General features: G+C 43.1%; 1 protein-coding gene across 1 annotated transcript in view; it reads left to right on the top strand.

The window, feature by feature from the left end:
• Positions 1 to 22,276, top strand: part of PDE10A (phosphodiesterase 10A) — a 384,873-nt gene that overhangs the window by 270,817 nt on the left and 91,780 nt on the right. Inside the window, exon 17 of the mRNA XM_063441228.1 lies at positions 21,150 to 21,305. Coding sequence (XP_063297298.1) covers positions 21,150 to 21,305 — 156 coding nt within the window. The remainder of the gene's footprint in view (positions 1 to 21,149; positions 21,306 to 22,276) is intronic.

Raw genomic sequence — 22,276 nt, 5'->3', positions numbered from 1 at the left:
GGCTACTAGACCAAGCTGAGGAACAACTCAAGTGCTTTAAATGCCATGAGCCTGGACATCTTGCACGCAACTGTCCAGAGAGTAAAGAGCCCATGCAGTGTGATGTAGGAACAAGGGCTCTGCGTAGGACTGTATTGACTTGCTCAAAGATGTGTGTGGTGACTAGTGCTGTTAATGCAATGCATTTAATAATGGTGAGGATGGAAGGAAAGAATGTACAAGAATGGTCTCCGAGGGAGTTTATATTTCAACTGCATTGTTCAGAGAGGCATATGATCTGTAACCCCAGGGGGAATGTGTGTATGTATAGAACTTAAATACATATTTAGTTATGGGCCCCTGGGGTGGAGCATTTGGAGAGAAGGGTGGGCCAGTGCTCCACTCCGCTGTTTATTTGTTTTTCTTGGGAGACTAGGTCCCGGCCAGGGTTTGGACTGTCTCCAACCCACTGCTCAGCTGCAGGTAATCAGCTGCAGCAGTAGGAATAAACCCCTCCCTGCTAGGCAGGTAGGGGAGAATGTTCATTTCTCTCTGAAAGGCTGGAAGCAGCAGGCTGGCTAAACACTGGAGTGCAGAGAGCTGACAGACACTAGGTTGGTGAAACAAATATTAAATTTTGTTATAGTTTAACCCCTGAGAGATAGGGAATCGTATGTTAGTTAGTGCTCAGACGAGCTAGGTTTTTGTTTATAGGGATTTGTGTCACATTATTGTTTTTTTTTTTCATTTGCTGCTGTCTCTGTAGTGAAGCTCAGCAATAAAGTGCTTGGAATTAAGTTACTTTTAAAGACTGTGCATGTTTTTACCCAAATGGACCGTGCTAACTGCAGACAAGGATCACAATTATATATATATATATATATATATATTATATTATTATTATTATTATTATTATTATTTCAATTTTAAAATACACTTAGAATTAAATTATATTTGTGGTCAGTTAACATCGTATTGTGTTGAAGGGGGGAGTAGCGTTTAAATAGGAACGCTAACTCCTCCCACAAATACAGGCCTTCGGCCTTAAACTTGTGGTCGGTTAACATTGTATTGTGAAATACCTTGTGATTGGAATTAAGTCGGCGTGGTGTGCCGGAACCGACGTAGGGGGTAGACCTGTAAAAGAGGGCAAAAGGAAATGCAAGAAAAACACACTTTTTGCAATATAATTATCCCATGAGATTAGTTTGCCTTACCTCTTATCCGTTGGGAATGTTTCTGTATAATGTTGCTGATTTCCAATGACTAATTATTATGTGTGCCGGCATACTGCTACTGGATGCTCTACCCTTTGATAGGATGTTCTAAATAGGAGCCAGAGGTCCCAACCTAATCTAATGCAAGGAGCATAAATGTAGAACCGCATTTGGAAGTAGTTAGGGGATTATTTAGTAGAACAATTGTTTTGATTGCCTGGTTTGAATGTTGTCGTGACATGAGGAAGTGTCTGTACCTTCTTAAATTTCCCTTGAGGAGACATGATTTACCAGTCCAATTAGCTGTGATCATGAAGTTGTAGGGCTCCGGAACCCTTGGAAGGTTAAAGGCACAGAGGTTTAAGACCAGGTATGTGTGGTACGGATGCTGTTTAGGGAGTCTGATACTGCCTGGAATTCCCATCTGTGGATGTATGTAATTGTAGAGTGATGAAGCAACTATTTATACCTTGATCTCTTATGTTACGTGTTTACGAAGACTGGGTATGGATTGAAAGGCTTGTCAGAACGTGTTGTTGTATGTCTGATTGGTATAGGTCCCTTGTCCGATGTTGCCTTCTTAGGACATACTTGACCATGAGGGTGCTGAAGATTCTCGTGATGGCTACTATATATACCTGAAGGGAGATGTAGGAAGGCCTTTTGCCAAGAAAGCGTGATAGTATCTGACGGAGAGAGTAGGGTGAAATTAGCAAGGTAGTGAGTAACAGGACGATTGTTACGGATAGTGAGTTTGAATGAACGTATGACGAGTTGTCGAGTGTAGCCGTGGCCTGACAAGGCAAGGCAGGAATCAAGCCCCCATACCCCAATACCCAATAGTGTAACAACGTGGCCTTGTAGAGGCAGTTGTTTGGAATGTGAACGAAAACGTATTTAAACCTGATAGAAACAGGTGACAATAGCGAACCTGTAATTAGTCTAATGGTAGCAGACGACAATATGCAACAACCATAGTAATTTGCAAAACTAATGTGTAACTTTTTTTTTTTTTTTTTTTATAAAATACACACACGCTAAATAAATATTTCCCTTAAAGTTTGGGCTGAGTGGAGGCACAGGTGATTTCAATTAGGAAAATTGCAGTCTGAGACAGACAATAGGCAGCTGTTGAGGAGAATAGCTCTCATCAAATTCAGACAGCCACATTATACTCCAAACCAACTGTTAATATAACTCGTACATAAGGCTTAATCACACTCAGCTGCTGTATAAAATCTGCCTTACTTGGTGCTGATTGTGACGGGAGTGGTGATCCATGCGGATAGCGCAGGACCCGAACAGGTAATGAAGCAGATGCTGTGCTTGCAAGGTATTTTTAAGGGCAGCGATCTGCAGGCTCGCTATGCAGAGCACACAGAGTGTGATGCGACAAATGGTTTCCCAATCATGGGAAGGAGACTATTGAGCTGTGAAAGGATCTGACACCCACATTACCCCCTGTCTGTGCCCAGTCAGACACTTATCCCCTCACGGATTTAAAACCCATGTCTGAGCGGATCGCGGAGCCCCATGATCGTACAGGGCTTCATAAAAAGGGATGATTTGTGGTTAGTGAATGGTAATAGCACTCAGACTATGGGGGATCGGGGATAACTACTTTCATGATAAACCTGTCATGTTTAGGCTGTAAGCCTCTAAACACATATCATAACCGTCATGTACAGCGATATATATACCAAATATATATTAATTGCAGGCATTGTAAATATCTACTGGATCACACTGCGATCGCATGATATCTGGATAATAACTTAATACAATTAAAATACTCAATTTTATCAGAGAAGGTCAATCACCTTAAAAAATGTCAGTACCTCTTCCATGTATAATTTGTATTAAGGGTTTCCATTATGTACAAAAGAGAAAAATATAATTGCATAGATGTTGCAGGAAGGACCTGAACAATTACTGCCATAACATACCATGGTATTATACAGAAAACCACTCATGGGGTTAACTGTAAAATGAACTAAATCAATTATCATATATATCCTTTGATACTACACATAGGAAAACAGTACTGAATTTTTGTTTGCAAATAAATAATTGTAACAGCGTTCGCCTGTTAGCCCATTCGAGTGTTTGTTCGTGTGAACAAGCAGAAAAAAAAATAAAAGAACAATATGATTAAGCTTGTCGAACGGCATAATAGCCCGAACGCGGCTATTTTGCAGATTACCTGGTGTTCGTATGTTTTGGCGGTTCGATTGCACAAAATGGCGAGTGGGAGAACGAAGAGGACCGGAAGAGCAGCGGACGAGAGACCCGGATGTTTGGCTGTCACGGAGACTAGGTGAACAGCGTGCGTACGGCAAGGTAGGAAGGGGGAAGTAGCGTTTAAATAGGAAAGCTAACTCCTCCCACAAATACAGGCCTTCGGCCTTAAACATGTATTATATATGTATAATATATTAATAGGGTGATTTAATTGACCTATCATATATTATTCATATCTAATACATGTATAATTTAATTCTTAGTGTATTTTGCTATAAATATAAATATTAATACCAAAATACACTCATTATTAAATTATATATGTATAATATGCTAATTAGATGATTTAATTAATTTATACTATATTATACATGAGTAATACATGGTACCAATACAATGGTAATGTGGGATTTAAACCTTTTTAGTATATGTATAATATATTAATCAGATTATTTCATTAATGTATAATATATTATACATATAATAACAACATATATATATATATATATATATATATATATATATTTTTTTTTTTTTTTACAATTCCTGGCCATATGCATGGCAGCACAAAAATGGGTAGCTCCTGATCCAGCACAACAATGGGTAGATCCCTAATCAGACAGGAACCTAACTAAAACAGAAGGTATAGGAGAACCCCTCCTAACCCTCCTACCCTCAGTCTTTTTGTTTCTGTCCTATGCCTAGGACAGACTTAGTCATTCTAAGACTAGAGAATTTTTCTTTTATGGCTTACCTGAGGATAGTCTTTCCTCTGGCCCCTTGGGAGTTCAGGCTCTCTTCCTTAGACATGCATCCTCAGGCTGGACATGTACATACAGAGCATATGGATTGCAAGGATTAATATGACATTTACTAACATTCCATCACTGAAAGAGTTAATGTGAGACTAACTAGCATTCCAGCACTGAAAGGGTTAATATATGACTATGCTATCTTGTACTTTCTCATGGATTTACTTGCTGTGAACCTAAGGGTAGCAAGATTATGCCATCATCCTATTTCTTGCTGTGCCCAAGGGGTAGCAGGCTGGGCAGGCACATAAATCCTATCCTATCCTAATTCTCCTTGATCTTTCTGCTGCCTTTGACACTGTTGATCATCAACAGCTTCTTCGCATTCTCCGTAATTTTGGTCTACGGGATACTCCTCTCTCCTGGTGCTCATCCTACCTCTCCCAGCGCTCTTTCAGTGTTTCTTTCTCTGACTCTGCCTCTTCCCCCCAACCACCTTCTGTCGGCGTCACCCAAGGTTCTGTCCTTGGTCCCCTACTGTTCTCTATCTACACTGCCTCCCTTGGTAAACTCATCAGCTCCTTTGGCTTCCGTTATCATTTCTTTTTTATTTTTGACAATCTTGTTTCCAAGATCACGTGGGTGTACAGACAAGAGTAAAGGGCGGGGGTCAGATTGGATTACAGGACACGCATTAGCTATGATTGACAGGTACATGCACGTGCGGAGATATACAGTAGTTTCTTTTTGACTTCATGTGGTTATCTGAGGTTGGATGACCATAGTAGCATTTATTGTTTGTTACAGTATTTCGTAGTACCATAGTTCTTTTGCGACTATCTCACCCATGTTTTTTTTTTTGTGGTTCTGTTGCGTTTGGCTGTGAGGGTGTACATGGCAGGTTTGAGAGCTTAGGTGGGTCGAGTGGGCAGCGAGCTACAGTCGAGCGTGGGGTGGGAACCGCAGGAGTTTGTGTACCCTCGTATCGGGGACAGGCGTGCTACCCGGGCTGTCAGTCCCGGCCCATTCACGGATGGTTGATCGCTATATGTGTAGTGTTCCCTCTACCTTAGGCGTTAGTGCTTAGGTCATCATGTCGCCCTTTGGGTGTGCCCATTATATCGGGGTGTTGCCTGTGTGTTGATTGGCCGGGCAGAGGTGCCCGTGTATTTGGGCCTATCGTAGCGTCTGCTTTGTGCGTGGTCATAAGCTGTGGGGTACCTTAAGGCGACTTGGGGGCTAGCGGTGCCGCTTCCTGTCTGTGTGGGGCTCCGTCTACTGGCCGTTCCTTTGTCTGTGCACAAACATTCGCTCAATGCGTGTTCTGATCCAGTTCAGGGTATGGGTCAGTCATGTCAGGCTTGGGTCTGAGGTGGGGATGGGGGGGAGGAGAGGAGGGAGGAGAAGGAGGGGGGTATAGCTGAGAAAAAGGTGGAAGAGGAAGTGTAGAGATGGGGGGGTGGATGAGGGCCATGGTTTGTGTATAGGTTTCAGGGGGTTGTTCTGTCTGCGGCAATGTACAGAAGCCAGGGGGTTCACGTCAGATTGCATTTATCTGTGCGGCCTTGGAGGGATGCCGTCATAGTTTCCATGGTGCGGATTTCTCCTACCCTATCCACCCATTGTTGAAAGGTGGGGGCAGCAGCCTTTTTCCACAGATTGGGTATCAGGGACTTTGCTGCTGTCAGCAAGTGTTTCGTCAAGGATTTCTTGTATGTTTTTAAAGACATGCTCGTGTGGTGTAGCAACATGGGGAGGGGTTGGAGCGAGAGCTCCGGGTCCGATATTTCACGGATTTTGGTGTTAACCATCTCCTAGAAGGGAGTGATGGCCGTGCATGACAACCAGATATGAAGCATAGTGCCTCTCTCCTCTCCGCATCACCAGCACTTCTCTTCGATGTCCGGGTTCATGCGGTGCAACACATCCGGGGTTCTGTACCAGGCCGTCAGCAGCTTGTAGCTCATCTCCTGGTATTTTGAGCTGATGGAGCTTTTATGAGTGAGCAGGAATATTTGATCCCATTCTTGGGCAGTCAGGGCAACCCCAGTCTCTCTCTCCCATCTGGCGATGAATTTCGGCGGCGGTCTGTTTTCTCCTTCCATAAGCATTGCGTACAGCGTTGAGTTTCCCCGTTCCAGGTGGCGCCTGGCCGTGCAGAGTTTCTCAAAGGGCGTGAGATATCGGTGGAATTGTAGTTTCGCTGCTGATGCGGAGTAGTAATACTTGACCTGTAGGTATTGGAACCGATCAAGGGTCGTTGGGGTGGTGTCTGGGAGCAGGTCTGTCAGGGATTTGAGGGTGCCACTGTTGCACCATTGGCGTATGTAGATCCAGTCTGATCGAGTGAAGTTTTTCAGGGATGTGTCCACCCGTGGGTCCAGTGGCAGGTTTATGTCCCCCGCCAGTATCAGGAGGCCCTCCCTGAACTTCTCCAGATGGGATAGCGTCCGGGCCAGAAATGAGTGTTGGCCGCAGTTGTGGCAGTATACATTGGCCAGGGTATATGGGCGGTCCGCTATGGTTCCTTTCACAAAAAGGAACCTCCCCATCGGGTCTGCCCGGGTGGCAGTGCAATGAAACGGTACCATCCCCGAAAAGAGGATGGCAACTCCTGAACGCTTGGAGTCTCGGTAGTTTGCAAAGAATCCCTGAGGGAATCGTCTGTCCCCCAGAGTGGGGGCACCCCCGTCTTTGAAGTGCGTCTCCTGCAGGAATGCCACAGACACCCTGAGGGACCACAACGTCCTCAGGAGTTGTCTGCGTTTTTTGGGGATGTTAAGGCCTCTGGTGTTATTGGTCCAGAACTTGAGTGAAGCTGGCTGAAATCTCTGTGACATTGCTGCGCTCCGCATGTGGGGTGGAGGATGGGGAAGGGAAAAAAAAAGGGAGGGGGAGAGGGACGTGTAGGAAGAGAGATGGAAGGGGGTAGCTAGAAACAGATAAGAAGAGGAGGCAGGTGGGGGGCAAAGACAGGGGGAGGATGGTTTGTGACAGTCAGTCGGTCAACTGGTGTCGGGATGGGGCGGGAGGGAAGCAAACGTCGGGTGTAAGTAGACAACTATGACCCTAGATCGGACGAGCGCACCAGGGTATGTGTAACCCGTCCGAAGTCGGCGGGGGACCCTGGGCCCGATCTAATGTACAGTTTGGGTCTGCTGCGCGGGGTCGTAGTGACCAGGTGGAGTGAAAGGGTGTTAGAGGTCGTGAGGCTACTGCTTGTGTCCGGCTCAACTAAGCTGCTCAGTGCTCCTGAGCCTGGTGGGGGAGCCATGTGACAGGTTGTCCCATTCATGGACGGCATGCATATAGTACAGTATAGGTAGTTATATGATCAACATTCAACTATAACAATTTTGCATGTTATGAATTAACAGAGATTACAATTAAACCAGTGAATAACATAGCAATTTTAAACAGATCAGCTACGTTCCGAGGGCCAGTGGGGGGGGGGGTCTCCCATTGTCATGTATCCCTCTGCGGGTGTCGCCCAATCTCCGGTCCCTATGCCTCCCTCCCGGATTTTCGGGTGAGCCAACCTTACTATTGCGGGGGGACTGTCAGGGGTGTTGTGCTTCGGGCAACGCTAGCTGTCAGGGGTGGAGGGGGTCCCGTTCTTGTGCCTGTAATACCCGCATTGATCTCTTTGGTCTCTCCCATGCGGCCACCTCATGTCCCCTCCGTCTATGTGGAGCGTACCCTACTATAGACCATCTGGTGTCTGCCCACCTCGTCTAGTGTGGTCTCCTGAGGTATTGACAGAAGTGGGGTTGAAGGCTATCTCAGGTCCTGTAGGGGAGTCCGTATGGTATGGGCTATGGTGTCTTTGGGTGCGGGTTCCGCCATCGTATGCTGCATGGGGCCCCCCTGTTGGTCCCTTTCCCTTGTAGTCCCAGTCTCCTTACCTGGCTGGTGTCTGCCCCCCTTCCTCTGCCTGGATCCCTCCCTCCTACCCCGCCCCGAGGGGGCCAACCTAGGATGTGTGGCCAGGGTTCACCGGGGTTTTGACCAAGCTTGAGAACCCCTGGGTATAGCAGGGTAGGGTCAAATATGAGTCCAGTTCGCCGGTGTCATCAGTGGCCCATGTCTGTGGGCCGTTGGAGTTCCCTGGGAGATACGTCCCCCGCCACCACCCAGGGCGATAATTGGTAAGAGCCATGCCCGGTTCCCCCCGCCCAAACAAACCTTGCCCTCCCTCTGTAGCTTCCTTCCTATCTGCGTGTGACGGGCTGGCATTATGAGTCATGGGTTTAGGTTCTGTAGTGGCAGAGCATCGGTGAAGGCTAGGGCCCGTTATAGGTGGGCCTGGGTTGAAGGAGCGCTACCTCATGCAGCAGCCATGTTGGGGTCCTCAGGGGGAGTGTGGGCTAGGAGTGCAGGTGTATTAGCAATGTAATGTACATACCCCCACGGGCAGCTCCACTGCTGAGTCCAGGGCATCGGTGTCAGGCAGGGTAGGGTGTCAGAGTCCGGAGGGCTGACCCTCTGCAAGTTGGGGGCCCCAAAGTCCTCGGGGTGGGCTGATCTGGGTGCGGCGGGGCATTATTCTTCCGGGGCGTCTGGTCCCCCTCTCCTTGGGGGCCTACCCCCTCTGTTACCGGGTTCTGCGGGTTGTTGTGGCGGTCCCATCAGGATCTAGTTGGAGATTGCCACTGCCGGCAGGTCTAGGGCTCGCAGGAACCCAGGTACATCGTTCGGCCATCGTAGCGTGCGCCAGGCGTTGTCTTTACGTGCCTGCAAACTGAACGGGTAGCCCCATTTGTATGGGATCCGTCTGTCTTGAAGCAAGCGGGTGAGCGGTCTCAGTGCACGACGAGCTTCCAGCGTTAGGGGTGAGAGGTCGTGAAATAGAGACAACTGTGTATCCATGAAAGTAATGGCCTGCGACCTGGCTGCTCGCATGATGGCCTCTTTCAGGTGGAAGGATAGCAGGCAGCATACAATGTCCCTAGGCAGACCACCATTCATCGGGGGTCGGAGGGCTCTATGGGCCCTTTCAATGTTGTATGTGTCAGGTGCATTATCCCCCAGTATTTGTGTGAAGAGTCGGGTCAGTATGGCCACGAGGTCTTCCCCTACCTGTTCGGTCAGGCCCCTGACGCGTATGTTGTTACGGCGTCCGTGGTTATCCAGGTCTTCAACCTGTCTTCTCAGGTCCAGGAGGACCACGCCCTGCCGTGAAGTGGCGTTATCCGCTGCTTGGGAGTGTTGGGAGGCCTGTATGCAGTCTGCCTCCAGGTCTGTAACCCGTTGCTCCAGGGCAGTAATATCCCTCCGCACCTCCTGGATCTCCTCTCTGATGGCTGAGCGCATTTCTTTCCCCATGGCTGTCTTGTCAGCCTTAGTCATGAGGGAACCGGTCTATCTCGGAATATGCCATAGAATTTCATACCCTCGCTTCCAAGGTAGACTGGACTAACAGTGGGTTAATCTCATTTAAAAAGGGACTATCTGAAACTATGCTTTATGAGATTGCAGACTTACCCAAAAAGCTTAATGAATGTATCACTTTTGTCATGCAGATTGATAATAGATTGAGAACCAGAGACGCTATTAGAAACAAGACAGACACATGAATATGCCTTTAGCATCCCACTTCCCTTGTGGTTGTCCGAGAGCGCGTTATTGATCCTGGTAATTCTGGTTATTTGACTTTGGCATTGTTTTCGACTTCCCTCTTTTCTGGCATCCCTGACCCCTGGCTTTTCCTTATTGTTGTGTCTCTTTCTGTATCCCTTGACCTCGGCTATTCCTGACTATTCTTTGGTACGTTAGTCCGGCCATTCTACGGACCTATTGTCCCTAAATTTCCTGTACAGTCCGAACCCATGCAATTGGGGGTCACTAGACTGTCGGAAGCAGAAAGACAATATAGGAGAAAAGAAGGCCTATGTCTATACTGCGGTAGGAAGGGACATATGAGAATCAATTGTCCCATACGTCTGGAAAACTACCGCACATTAAGGGGACAGGTCTTAGGTGTAATGGAAACGTCCTCTTGAAAGGATAAAAATAGGTTTCTCCTTGATATTTTTATTGCCTTTGAAAAGAAGAACTTTTCATACAAAGTCCAGATGGATTCAGGTGCAGCTGGAAACTTCATTGACGTTCAATTTGTTAAAGGTAATACTATACCTGTCAAGGAGAGACTATCACCCCTAGCTGTTGAAGCTATTGATGGGAGACCACTCTCACAACCATTGATAACGGCATGAAACCTTACCCATTAATATTTCCATTGGTGCCTTACATAAGGAAGAGATTACATTTCAGGTTATTGCATCCCCTTCCTGTCCGATCATATTAGACTTTCCATGGCTTAACAAGCATAACCCTCATATTGACTGGGCTAATGGGGAAATATTAGAATAGGGTAAGGATTGCTATGAAAGGTGTATATTGAATGTCGCCAAAAGAGTGGGCACTATTGAATTACCCACTAGTACACCTCAAAACTTGGAAATCCCTATACAGTACCAAGACATTAAAGAAGTATTCAGCAAAAGTCAGTCAAATACTCTATCTCCTCACAGACCATATGACCGTTCCATTAATTTACTACCCGGCGCTATGCCACCTAAGGGAGCAGTCTATGCTCTGTCACCTCAGGAGATTAGAGTAATGGAGGAATATATTAAGGATTCATTGAATAAAGGCCACATACGAAAATCATCCTCGCCTGCTCGGGCAGGATTCTTTTTTGTATCTAAAAAGGACAGTGAGTTGCGCCCATGTATATATTACAGAGCATTGAACAAAATCACTATTAAGAATGCCTACCCCATTCCTCTTATTGCTGAATTATTTGATAGACTCAAAGGCGCTAAAGTATTTACTAAGCTTGACCTTAGAAGTGCTTACAATTTAGTGAGAATTAAGGAAAACCGCAAGTGGTTAATACCAGAAGTGGACACTATGCATACCTAGTGATGCCATTCGGGTTGTGCAATGCTCCAGCGGTTTTCCAAGATTTCATAAATGATGTACTCAGGGATTACATTTACTCATTTGTCTTGGTCTATCTGGATATCCTTATTTATTCTTCTGACATTCAGACTCACCACGATCACGTGAGACAAGTTCTGCAGACTTTGTTAAAAAATCGACTTTATTGTAAATTAGAAAAATGCATCTTTGACCAATCTGAAATACAGTTTTTAGGATATAATATTTCTGCCTCGGGGTTTCAGATGGATCCTAAAAAGTTGGAATCGGTTCTACAGTGGCCTTTACCCGCTGAGTTGAAAGCCATTCAAAGGTTCATTGGTTTTGCCAATTATTACAGAAGGTTTACAAAGTGATTTCCTTCAGTAATAGCCCCCATCACCAATATGACATGCAAGGGGGTTAGCAGTGCGATATGGTCTAAGGAGGCTATAGAAGCCTTTGAAACTCTCAAACAGCGGTTTGCTTCAGCCAACATATTGATACATCCTGACACCAGTAAACCTTTCATACTGGAGGTTGATGCATCAGAGACAGGGGTAGGGGCAGTTCTCTCCCAGATGGAGAGCCAGGATGATCCATTGCATCCTTGTGGTTACTTCTCTAGAAAGTTGTCTCCTGCCGAGCGCAATTATGATATTGGCAATAGGGAATTGTTGGCCATTATTCTAGCTCTCAAGGAGTGGCGACATCTTTTAGAGGGTTCCAAGGACCCCCTTTTGATCATTACTGATCACAAAAACCTGGCTTACATAGGAGACGCTAAACAATTGTCTTCTAGACAAGCTAGGTGGTCTATGTTTCTTTCTCGCTTTAACCCCTTAAGGACACATGACATGTGTGACATGTCATGATTCCCTTTTATTCCAGAAGTTTGGTCCTTAAGGGGTTAATTTTCTTATTACTTATAGACCTGGTTCTAAGAATGTCAAGGCCGACACCTTATCCAGACAGTTTGATACTGAGTCTATTCAAGAGCAAGAAAAGTCCCATATAATTTCCCCGGAATATATCATTGCTTCCACTATCCTTTCATTGTCCTCTCCACTGCTTGGCTCCATCATGGAGGCTCAGTCTCAGTCCCCCTGCTGTAAACCTCAGAACATTTTGTTTGTTCCTTTAGGGGAAAGGGTTAATATCATGAAGGTAATTCACGACAACGTATCTGCCGGCCACCCGGGTATTAATAAGTCCACTTCTGCTGTCATGAGATCATTTTGGTGGGATTCCCTCAGGAAGGATGTTAAGGAGTATGTGCAGGCCTGTTCTGTTTGTGCAGTTTCTAAAGTTCCTCATAAACTCCCTTGTGGCTTGTTGCAACCTCTTCCCATTCCTGAGATTCCGTGGTCCCACTTGTCCATGGACTTCATTGTAGAACTTTCTAATTCTAAAGGTTATGCCACGATTCTCATGGTTGTGGACCGGGTTTCTAAAATGGCTCATTTTATCCCACTCAAGAAATTGCTGTCATCTCAAGACCTGGTACTAATCATTATACGAGAAATTGTCAATCTGCATGGCATTCCTCACAATATAGTATCAGATAGAGGTTCTCAGCTTGTGTACCGTTTTGGAGGGCTTTCAATAAACAATTAGGGATTGAATTGTCTTTTTCATTCTCTTACCACCCCCAGACTAATGGTACAACTGAGAGGGCTAACCAGTCCTTGGAATTATATTTGTGTTGTTTCATTAATAGCACTCAAGACAATTGGTCCGAATTACTACCATGGACCGAGTTTGCTAGGAACAATGCTGACCATGTCTCCTCTGGACATAGTCCATTTCTTGTTAATAATAGCCGACATCCTACTGTCCTCCCGGCTGTTTTTTTCTGACACGGCTATACCTGCTTTGGATGACCGTCTTGCTTCTATTCGTGATACCTGGGTCAAAGTTCACTCCGCACTTGGGGACTGCTGCTGACCGTTTTAAGCATTATGCTGATTAACGGCGAGGTGCCAACCTTGTTTACCAGGTGGGTGAGAGGGTTTGGTTATCATCACGCAACATCAGGCTTAAAGTCCCTAGCATGAAATTTGCTCCACGGTTCATTGGGCCTTTTCGTGTCCTTAGACTCAATCCTGTTTCATACTCTCTGGCCCTTCTGGCCTCATTAAAATGCCTAACATATTTCATGTCTCCTTACTCAAACCTCTTATTTGCAATAAGTATACTGTCCCAAGTGTCCCTCCTCCTCCCTTGGTTGTTTCTGGACAGGAAGAGTATGAGGTCTCTTCCATACTTGATTCCAGGTTTTCTCGGGGCACTTTGCAGTACTTGGTGGATTGGAAAGGTTATGGACCGGCCGATCGTTCTTTGGTTCCGGCATCTGATATACATGCTGGCCGCAAGATTCGCTATTTCCACGCCAAATTTCCTCTAAAGCCTGGTCCTACCTGCCCGGTGGGCGTTCTTCAGATGGGGGGTAGTGTCACGTATTCATCCGCTTATAAAAATTTGATTAATGGAATTTACTGTTCAGACAGGAAAAGTTGTGCCGAACAATATTACTGTCCTGACAGGAAAAGTTGTGCCGAGCACCAATCAAATGCATAGGAGGGTTTGTGCTGAGCAGCAATTATGCAAATGGAAACCTGGTAACTGCCTTTGGGGTCTAAGGCCGATTACAGCCTATCAGATCCAGAGGAGGGGTATTTAGGCCTAGTTTTCATCCTGCTCTGTGCCCTGTCGTGGTTTCCCTTGTGGTTGTCCGAGAGCGCGTTATTGATCCTGGTAATTCTGGTTATTTGACTTTGGCATTGTTTTTGACTTCCCTCTTTTCTGGCATCCCTGACCCCTGGCTTTTCCTTATTGTTGTGTCTCTTTCTGTATCCCTTGACCTCGGCTATTCCTGACTATTCTTTGGTACGTTAGTCCGGCCATTCTAAGGTCCGGTATACGTTACCTATCAGTCCTCTGTGTTACACAATTCTACGTGCTGGATCATACTGTAATCCTGACAATGATAACCAAACCTGATTTCCGACCAGGTAAACTGGGTTGGCACGCCACTGTTTATCAGCATGGGACTTAAAGCGAGCAGTCGCAGTTTCAAGAGTGAACCCAAGTGAACCCAAGTATCACAAATAGTGGTGAGGTGGTCATCCAGAGCAGGGATAGCTGTGTCAGAAAACACATCAGGGAGAACAGTAGGATGGCGACCGGTATTGAGAAAGAAAGGACGGTGCCCAGATGCGTCATGGGTAGCGTTATTCCTGGCAAATTCGTCCTAAGGCAACAAATCAGCCCAGTTAGGCTGAGTACTCTTCACAAAGCAACGTAAATACAGTTCAAGCAATTGGTTAGCCCTTTCAGCCGCACCATTGGTCTGGGAATAGTAAGCAGAGGAATAAGACAAGTTAATGCACAACTGCTTACTGAATGCCTCCAGAAAGTTGACACAAATTGGGAACCCCTATCAGATACAATATTTTGAGGGATCCCATGAAGCCTGACAATGTCGCGTATAAAAATGGAAACCAGATCCTGAGAAGAAGGCAATTTTTTGAGTAGAATGAAATGTGCCATTTTGGAAAAACGGTCAATTACCATAAGGATGGTGGTATAACCATTAGAACAATGAAATCCATAGACAGATGAGACCATGGAACAATGGGTATAGGAAGTTCATGTAACAATCCACACGGGAGTGTGTGTGTGGAACCTTAGAGACGGGGCAAACAGAGCAGGCTTCCACATAATCCTTAATATCCCTTCTGAGTGACTCCCACCAAAATGATCTGGAAATAGCGGAAATTAACAGTCTTATTAATACCCGGATGTCCAGCAGTTACATTGTTGTGGAATATTTTCAACACCTCTTTCCTGTCATGTAATGGAATAAACAATTTATCTACAGGTTTATTGCTAGATGCCTGGGACTGAGCCGCCATGATAGCACAATGGTGACGACAAGGAAAGGACAGTGGATGCTATGATACACTCAGGAGGAACAATGGGTGACGTCTCTTGTTCTAGTTCTGACTCTTGGTCAAATTGCCTAGATAAGGCGTCATTTTTAGGACCAGGTCTATAAGTAATAATAAAGTTAAAGCAGGACAAGAATAGAGACCACCTAGCTTGTCTAGAAGACAGACGTTTGGCATCACCAATATAGGCCAGATTCCTGTGATCGGTTATGATCAGCACCCTCCAAAAGATGTCGCCATTTCTTGAGCACCAATATAATGGCCAACAGTTTGACCCCAAAATGTGTGCACATGTGACGTCACACGCATGCCGACGTTATCATCAACGTGGGCGGCCATGGAGCTATAAAGTGGCATAGATCCGCAGCGGCCAGCGTTCCTAGACATGGAAGCGCTTCCAAATCACTCACAGAAGAGAAAATAGCACAGTCAATAAAAAAGGGGACAAAACATTTCTTAGATACATAAATGAGAAAAGGAAAGTAAAGCAAGGATTAGTTATATTAAAAACAAAAGAAGGAAGGTATGTAGAAGAGGATAAAGGTCTAGCTGACTGCCTCAATTAATATTTTTGTTCAGTGTTTACAGATGAAAATGAAGGAAAGGGGCCTCAGTTAAGAAAAAGGACAAATGAGTAATTTGTTACATGTGAATTTACAGAGGAATGCACAGATAACAGCAATCAATGCCATATGACTTGATAGAAACAAGTGTGTGTGGACTTAGAGCAGGGGTTCTCAACCCAGTCCTCAGGACCCCCTACCAGTCCAGGATTTGGGGATTACCTGGGTGTGTCTAAGGTGTTTAGAAAAAGGTGAAAAAAATACCTTAGACTCTAAGGTGTTTTTTCTTCTTTTTCTAAACACCTTAGACACACCCAGGTAATCCCTAAACCCTGGACTGGTAGGGGGTCCTTGAGGACAAGGTTGAGAACCCCTGACTTGGAGTTAGGTTTTAAAACCTGTCATATACATGTGTGTACTTCAATCAGTCACCCAGGAAAGTTTTCTCTTACCTTGGATATTTCTCTGTCTTCAGGACTGTGGAATTCCAGCAGACTTTACACAGCCACGATATCCATTATTAGCACTCTTTTGCACAATGCCTCCTTGCATTATTAGCACTGGTTTTCATGTATAAACTTACCTAAATGCTCACCACACAAACCTCCTAAATGTAACCTATTTGTTAGAAGGAAGCCTAATGTCTAATAGCTGGGAGGGACTGAAAGAACAGAGACCCAGGTGCCTATACTGGTTGTGATCTAAATTGCTAATACACTTACCTGCAGGCCTGTGTTTCATCGGCAAAATGGGGGTTTGAACAACTGACAGCCTAAACTGTTTAAACTATAGGCTTCCATCTATGCCCCAAATGCCGTTCGTCATCACTAGTGTAAACCAAACCCCAGACAAGATGGAATACATAGAAGAGGCATACCCAGGTAGTCACCTTATGGAAGTGCTGTTTACTGGGTCTTCAGGGATAAAGGTTTAGACTCGGCTGGGCCTCATGTATGCAGTGGACCGCTGTCATCACCTGTCATCACCTCGACTCAGAGATATGCTGTTGCTGGGTCTTCAGGGATAAGAGGCTGAACCCTGGCATGCAGTGGACCATTTTCATCCCCTGAGAGAAAGGTTGGGTCCAACCCCCGGTCACTAAAGGGACTACCCAGGCTAGCCACTTTTACAATAGTGCGTTGCTGGGTCTTCAGGGCATAGAGGCTGAACCCTGGCAGGGCTACAAAAATATTGCCTGGTGAGCATAAAAGAAAAATCTAGGCATGCATAAGCAGACTCCTTCCAAACTGCTGTGAAGGGCAAAAAAAGACTGCCTGATGGGAAGGGTGAGGATCTATTTATACCAGTTTCAGAGTTCTATTTCCTGTCCTTTCTGCTGTGAGGGGAGGAGCTAACCCATGAGTAAATGCTGCCATGACTGATCAGGAAATAAGAGTTTGATACACGTTTAAATTAATATTATTAATATTTTTACAATCCTGCTATTTTTTTTCATGTCCTACCCATGGCTTCTCCCATGAAATATGCAGAACACTTAGCAGCATATTAGGGTAATGTATGCACTTAATCACAGATGTTGACTATAATTATGGTAGGGGGAGAATAGAAGAGAATTATATATAGGAGACCACTTATAATACAGGTTATAGGGATATTATGTTAAATTTGGCACTGATAGAAGTAATACACTAAACACAAAACTTACTGTATTAAATACGTAAGGTTAGGCACAGATTTAGAAATCCTAGGTGAAGAAACAATGACTTGATATTTGTTTAATATTTTGACATCTTTTATGTTTATACATAAGAATTTTAAATTTGCTAAGTTTTGACATTTATCACAATAATGAAAGAGGGATATATGGGATAGGTAGGAATAAGATAAAAAGGAAAGAGAAAAGAGAGATGTACTCACCTTATAGGTATAACTTCATAACGTCATAGAGAATTAATCAATAGAAAAAGTAAGTTGCATAGATAAACGTTGACATACTCATTTAGGGCTATACCCTGACAAACAGGTAATAGTAGACTTTGCTACATGCAACTGTGGGAAACCAAAGGGTTTGTTATAAAATAATATTGTCAAACTTAAATTGGTACTAAATATTGGTTTTAAAAATATTTTTATTTTATTTTAAAAGTGGATAGTATAGATATAAATAGATATAATTATTAAATAATGTTCTCTGACATATATATATATATATGTATATATATATATATATATATATTCTTCTTTTTTTTTTCGAGAAAGATAAGATGTCTTCATTTAGAATATTTAGATGGAAGTCATGGGGTTTCTATTAATATTTATTTGTCTTAGACTAGGGGGTGGTGGTAAGGGGAAAGGTTGTGGAGGGTTTTGAGATATTTTACTGACCCCTCCTCTCCCCCCTCAGATTCATACTCTCCCGTCCAATTAGAAAAAATATATTATTTTTTTTCTTCTTTTTCTTCAAGATGTTCCCTCTTTTAGTGTACTCAGAGCTTGGAGCTCGATAGATCATCTAAGTGTTCAATTTAGTATGGATGTGAAGTATTTGTTGTTGTGTTGTATGTTTTGTATTCTAGTTAGTGAATGTAAATTCTTCATGCTAATAAACCCAGAGACCCAAATAAATATTAGTTATAGGTGGTATATGGTCCCAACAAGATTAATCAAGAAATCCCAAATAAACCTCCCGAACTGCTGGAGATGCTTTCATTTAGATGGATCAATGACCCATATATGGTGGATTTGCCAAATAATTATACAACTATGGAGTGTAGCTTTTGATCTAATAAACAAAGTAGGAGGGGATATACAAGAAAAAAAAGCAGAAATAGCATTACTACACTTAATTGAGGATGAAGAGGTTAAAAAAAATCAGACATCCTGATAGTACGCTGCTTTATGACTAATCTGATTGCTAATCTGATTGCAAGAAACTGAAAAAAAAAACTGTATCCCGACTAAAGAACATCTTAAAACTCAACTGATAAATTAGCTTGAGATGGAGAGGGGCATAATTCTCACCAATATAAACTCTAATCATAGATATCTAGATACCTATGCAAGCCTTATTGATAAGAGATGTGAGATGTGACCTTGAGCCATTCTTTATTGAGCTACGCAGCTTTTTGACCTTTTATTGGAAAATCAGAGTAATCTTGCCTAATTTAGACTCTACGACCACGTATTTGTGTTTATGTATATGTACTATTCTATGTTCTATGTATTGTGTTTGACACTAGTGATATATATAAGGTGTACAATAATGATTCATAATGGTGTAAACTAATGAATGATTGTTTGTTGGTTCTTTATATGAACTTTGTGTAAAAAAACTTTTTATCTCAATAAAAAGTATTGAAACAAAACATGTTCCTCTCTATCTCTCTATCTCTCTATCCATCTATATCAATATACACTTAGAATTATATTTTATATATATATATATATATATATATATATATATATATCATATATAACCTATATATATAAAAAATAAAAATATTTGTGTGTGTATGTGTGTGCATGTATGTGTGTGTAACGCACGTGTGTGTGTGTGTGTGTGTATATATATATATCTATATATCGATATATATATATATATATATATATATATATATATATATATATATATATAATGTGTGTGTATTCAATGTGTATATTTAACTACTATCTTTACATAAGTAATTTTATTAATTATAATTCAAGGGACCTGCCTGACAACCCAGGCAGAAAGTCCAGAGAATTTAATTTACAATGCCTATATTTGTCCCTGTAACTTTCCAAAACCGCATAAAACCTGTGGTACTGTTGTACTCGTGAGACTTTGTTGAACACAAATATGAGTGTGTTAGGACACTAAAACATGTAATGATGATGATTTAAAAAAAAAAAAAATAACTTTGGCTAGGGCTTGTGACTAAGTGACTACTACAAGTAAATCTCATTCCTGGGCTGCCATATAGTCTCAAAGGCAACATAGGCCACCTAACCAATCTGGCAAACTGAAATGGGAAAGCCCTATATTTGACCCTGTAACTTTCCAAAACCCAAAACATTTTCACAGGGGAGGGTACTCTTTGTGAGACATTGTTGAACACAAATATGAGTTATATTAGAGCAGTACAACTAATGACATTAATATCATCAGTGAAAGGGTATTCTTTTTTGTGAAAAATTGAAAATACAAATATGAACGCTAAGTTTGGCCAGAGCTTGTGACTACGTAGCTACTAAAAAAAGACTGGACATACACCATTTTGAATATCCTGGGCTGTCTACTTTTTCAAATCGTATGCCATGATGTGGTTAATTTTCATTTCTGGGATGCCATCAGCAGTGTATTTACCGCAAAACTGACAAGGCATTTGCCTTGGAGGCACTTTTAGGTGGGCGGCAAAAAAGCCACCCCCAATCACCCTGGCAAATTCCTTGACAGCCTCTTGTTCTGGGGGGCCTAGGAGCTCGCCGGCTGGCCACATCAGGGCCCCCCCCGAAGGCTGGCATGTGCTGATGTTGGGGTGCGCAAGGGAGCACTGTCCCCTGAGCTCTCCGCTGTTCAGCTCTCTTACACACATCACTAGGGAGGGAGCCGAGCAGGGAGATCAGAGCTCCCTTGTTGTCTCCAATATGAGCCTGCCTGACCGCCCGCCTACCAAACCACCTGCCCGCGTGCCTGCCGAGTGTGTACGTGTCTGTCGGTGAATGTGTGTCTGTCAGTGAATGTGAGTGAGTGTAACTGTGAGTGAGTACGTATGTCTGTTAATGTGTATGTTTCAGTGAAACTGTGTGTTGGTTAAATAGTGTGTGTGACAATGATTGTGTATCTGTAAGTGAGTTTATGTCAGTGAATGCATCAGTGAGGGCGTGTGTCTGTCAGGAAGAAATTTGGAAGGGTAGGGAGGCACAAAACCAGAATACACCACTGGCTGCCATACCACACCGTGGTCTTAAAGGCAGCATAGGCCCAGCAAACCAACCTGTCAAATTTCAATGTGTAAAAATGAAAAAGGGGAAAGCCCTATATTTCACCCTCTAACTTTCCAATACCTCATAAAACCTGTACATTAGGGGTACTGTTGTACTCGTAAGACATCACTGAACACAAATATGTGTATTTTATTGCAGCAAAATATAACAGTATTATGACATGCACAGTTAAAATGCCATGCAGAACTTGAAAAATAACATTTCTTCATTTCTCAAAGTTTTTTTTTATTTTATTCATATTAAATTATGTTTCAAATATAAATATTTGATATGAAATGAAATCCCTGTGTCCCCTGTGTCTCTAATATTAATTAGGTCAATTGTGGCTGAACAAACATGCAGCACAAATTCCAGGTTTTGTTTACATTTTGTTTTGATCACAACTTGTACAAATACCTCTGTGCTTAAGGGGTTAATTATGTTTTCAGAAAATCCCACTGCATGCATTTCAAAAGACTATAAATATTTAGCCGAGGTTATATATTGTATATAGTCTCAAATATTGTTTTTCCCTAATAAAATGCCTATTAGAATAATGTACACGGCTCAAAAAAATATTTGCTTTCGTTTTAGAGACAAGGACTCTTAATAGCCTGCTTATGTCATGATCTGGACCATCGGGGTTATACTAACAGCTACCTACAAAAATTTGACCATCCATTAGCAGCTTTGTATTCAACATCTACAATGGAACAACATCACTTCTCTCAGACTGTCTCAATCTTACAGGTAAGATAATCAAAACTGATTTATAGTTGGCCAGTAGAGATGTCCCGAACAGTTCGCCGGGAACTGTTCGCCGGGAACTGTTCGCCGGCAAACATAGCTTGTTCGCGGTCGCCGTGGCTGGCGAACATATGAGATGTTCGGTCCGCCCCCTATTCGTCATCATATTGGCCAGTGTTATAAACTATATGGAAAGTACAATTATTTTAGATTGACAGATATAAAGTACTAGTAACAGCAAAGTAGTCCAGGCACTCAATGTCTTCATACATCAGCAGATTTATTGGAAAAGCAGGACAGATACAGCAACGTTTCGATCCCTTCAGTGATCGTTATCAAGCAAAGATTTTTTTTTTATCAAGTGCAGGGATCGAAATGTTGCTTTATCTGTCCTGTTTTTACAATAAATCTGTTGATGTATGAAGACCTTGAGTGCCTGGACTACTTTGCTGTTACTATACGGATTAGGGGGTTACCAGCCCTAGGTACAGTGCACCAAGGTTTACAGGTGATTGCTATCAGATATAAAGTACTTGGCATAAATTAGCATAGCAAGCCAGAAGGAAAATGGAAAGCAGCAATCCATGACATCCATAAACAGTCACATTTGGCAAACAGGACAATTGCAGGCAAAAGTAGTTGGGATAACAACTAAACTATTGCTATAAGGTCCAACAACTTTTTTTATGCTTTTGACTTAAGGCATTGGCGTGAGTAAAATTTTGAGCAACATAAAATCGTTGGGCATTGGTAAACTCATATCCTGGTCTGCTGAATCTTCCCCATACACAGTTAGATTTTACCTTCTGTTCAACAGAACACATATTAAGACACACATATGAGAAAATACATACTTCAGGATAACCATTAGGCAAATCCAAATCCATTGTGCTTCCATTCAAATTAAAATAAGAATGATAAACGTTTTGCTCTAAATTGCTCTGATGTTTGACATCATTGACATGGAAGTTTGG

Source organism: Pelobates fuscus, chromosome 2 (assembly GCF_036172605.1).
Source record: "Pelobates fuscus isolate aPelFus1 chromosome 2, aPelFus1.pri, whole genome shotgun sequence".
NCBI classification, from domain to species: domain Eukaryota; kingdom Metazoa; phylum Chordata; class Amphibia; order Anura; family Pelobatidae; genus Pelobates; species Pelobates fuscus.
Note: the sequence above shows the minus strand (reverse complement) of the source record. Positions and strands in the feature narration are given on the sequence as shown.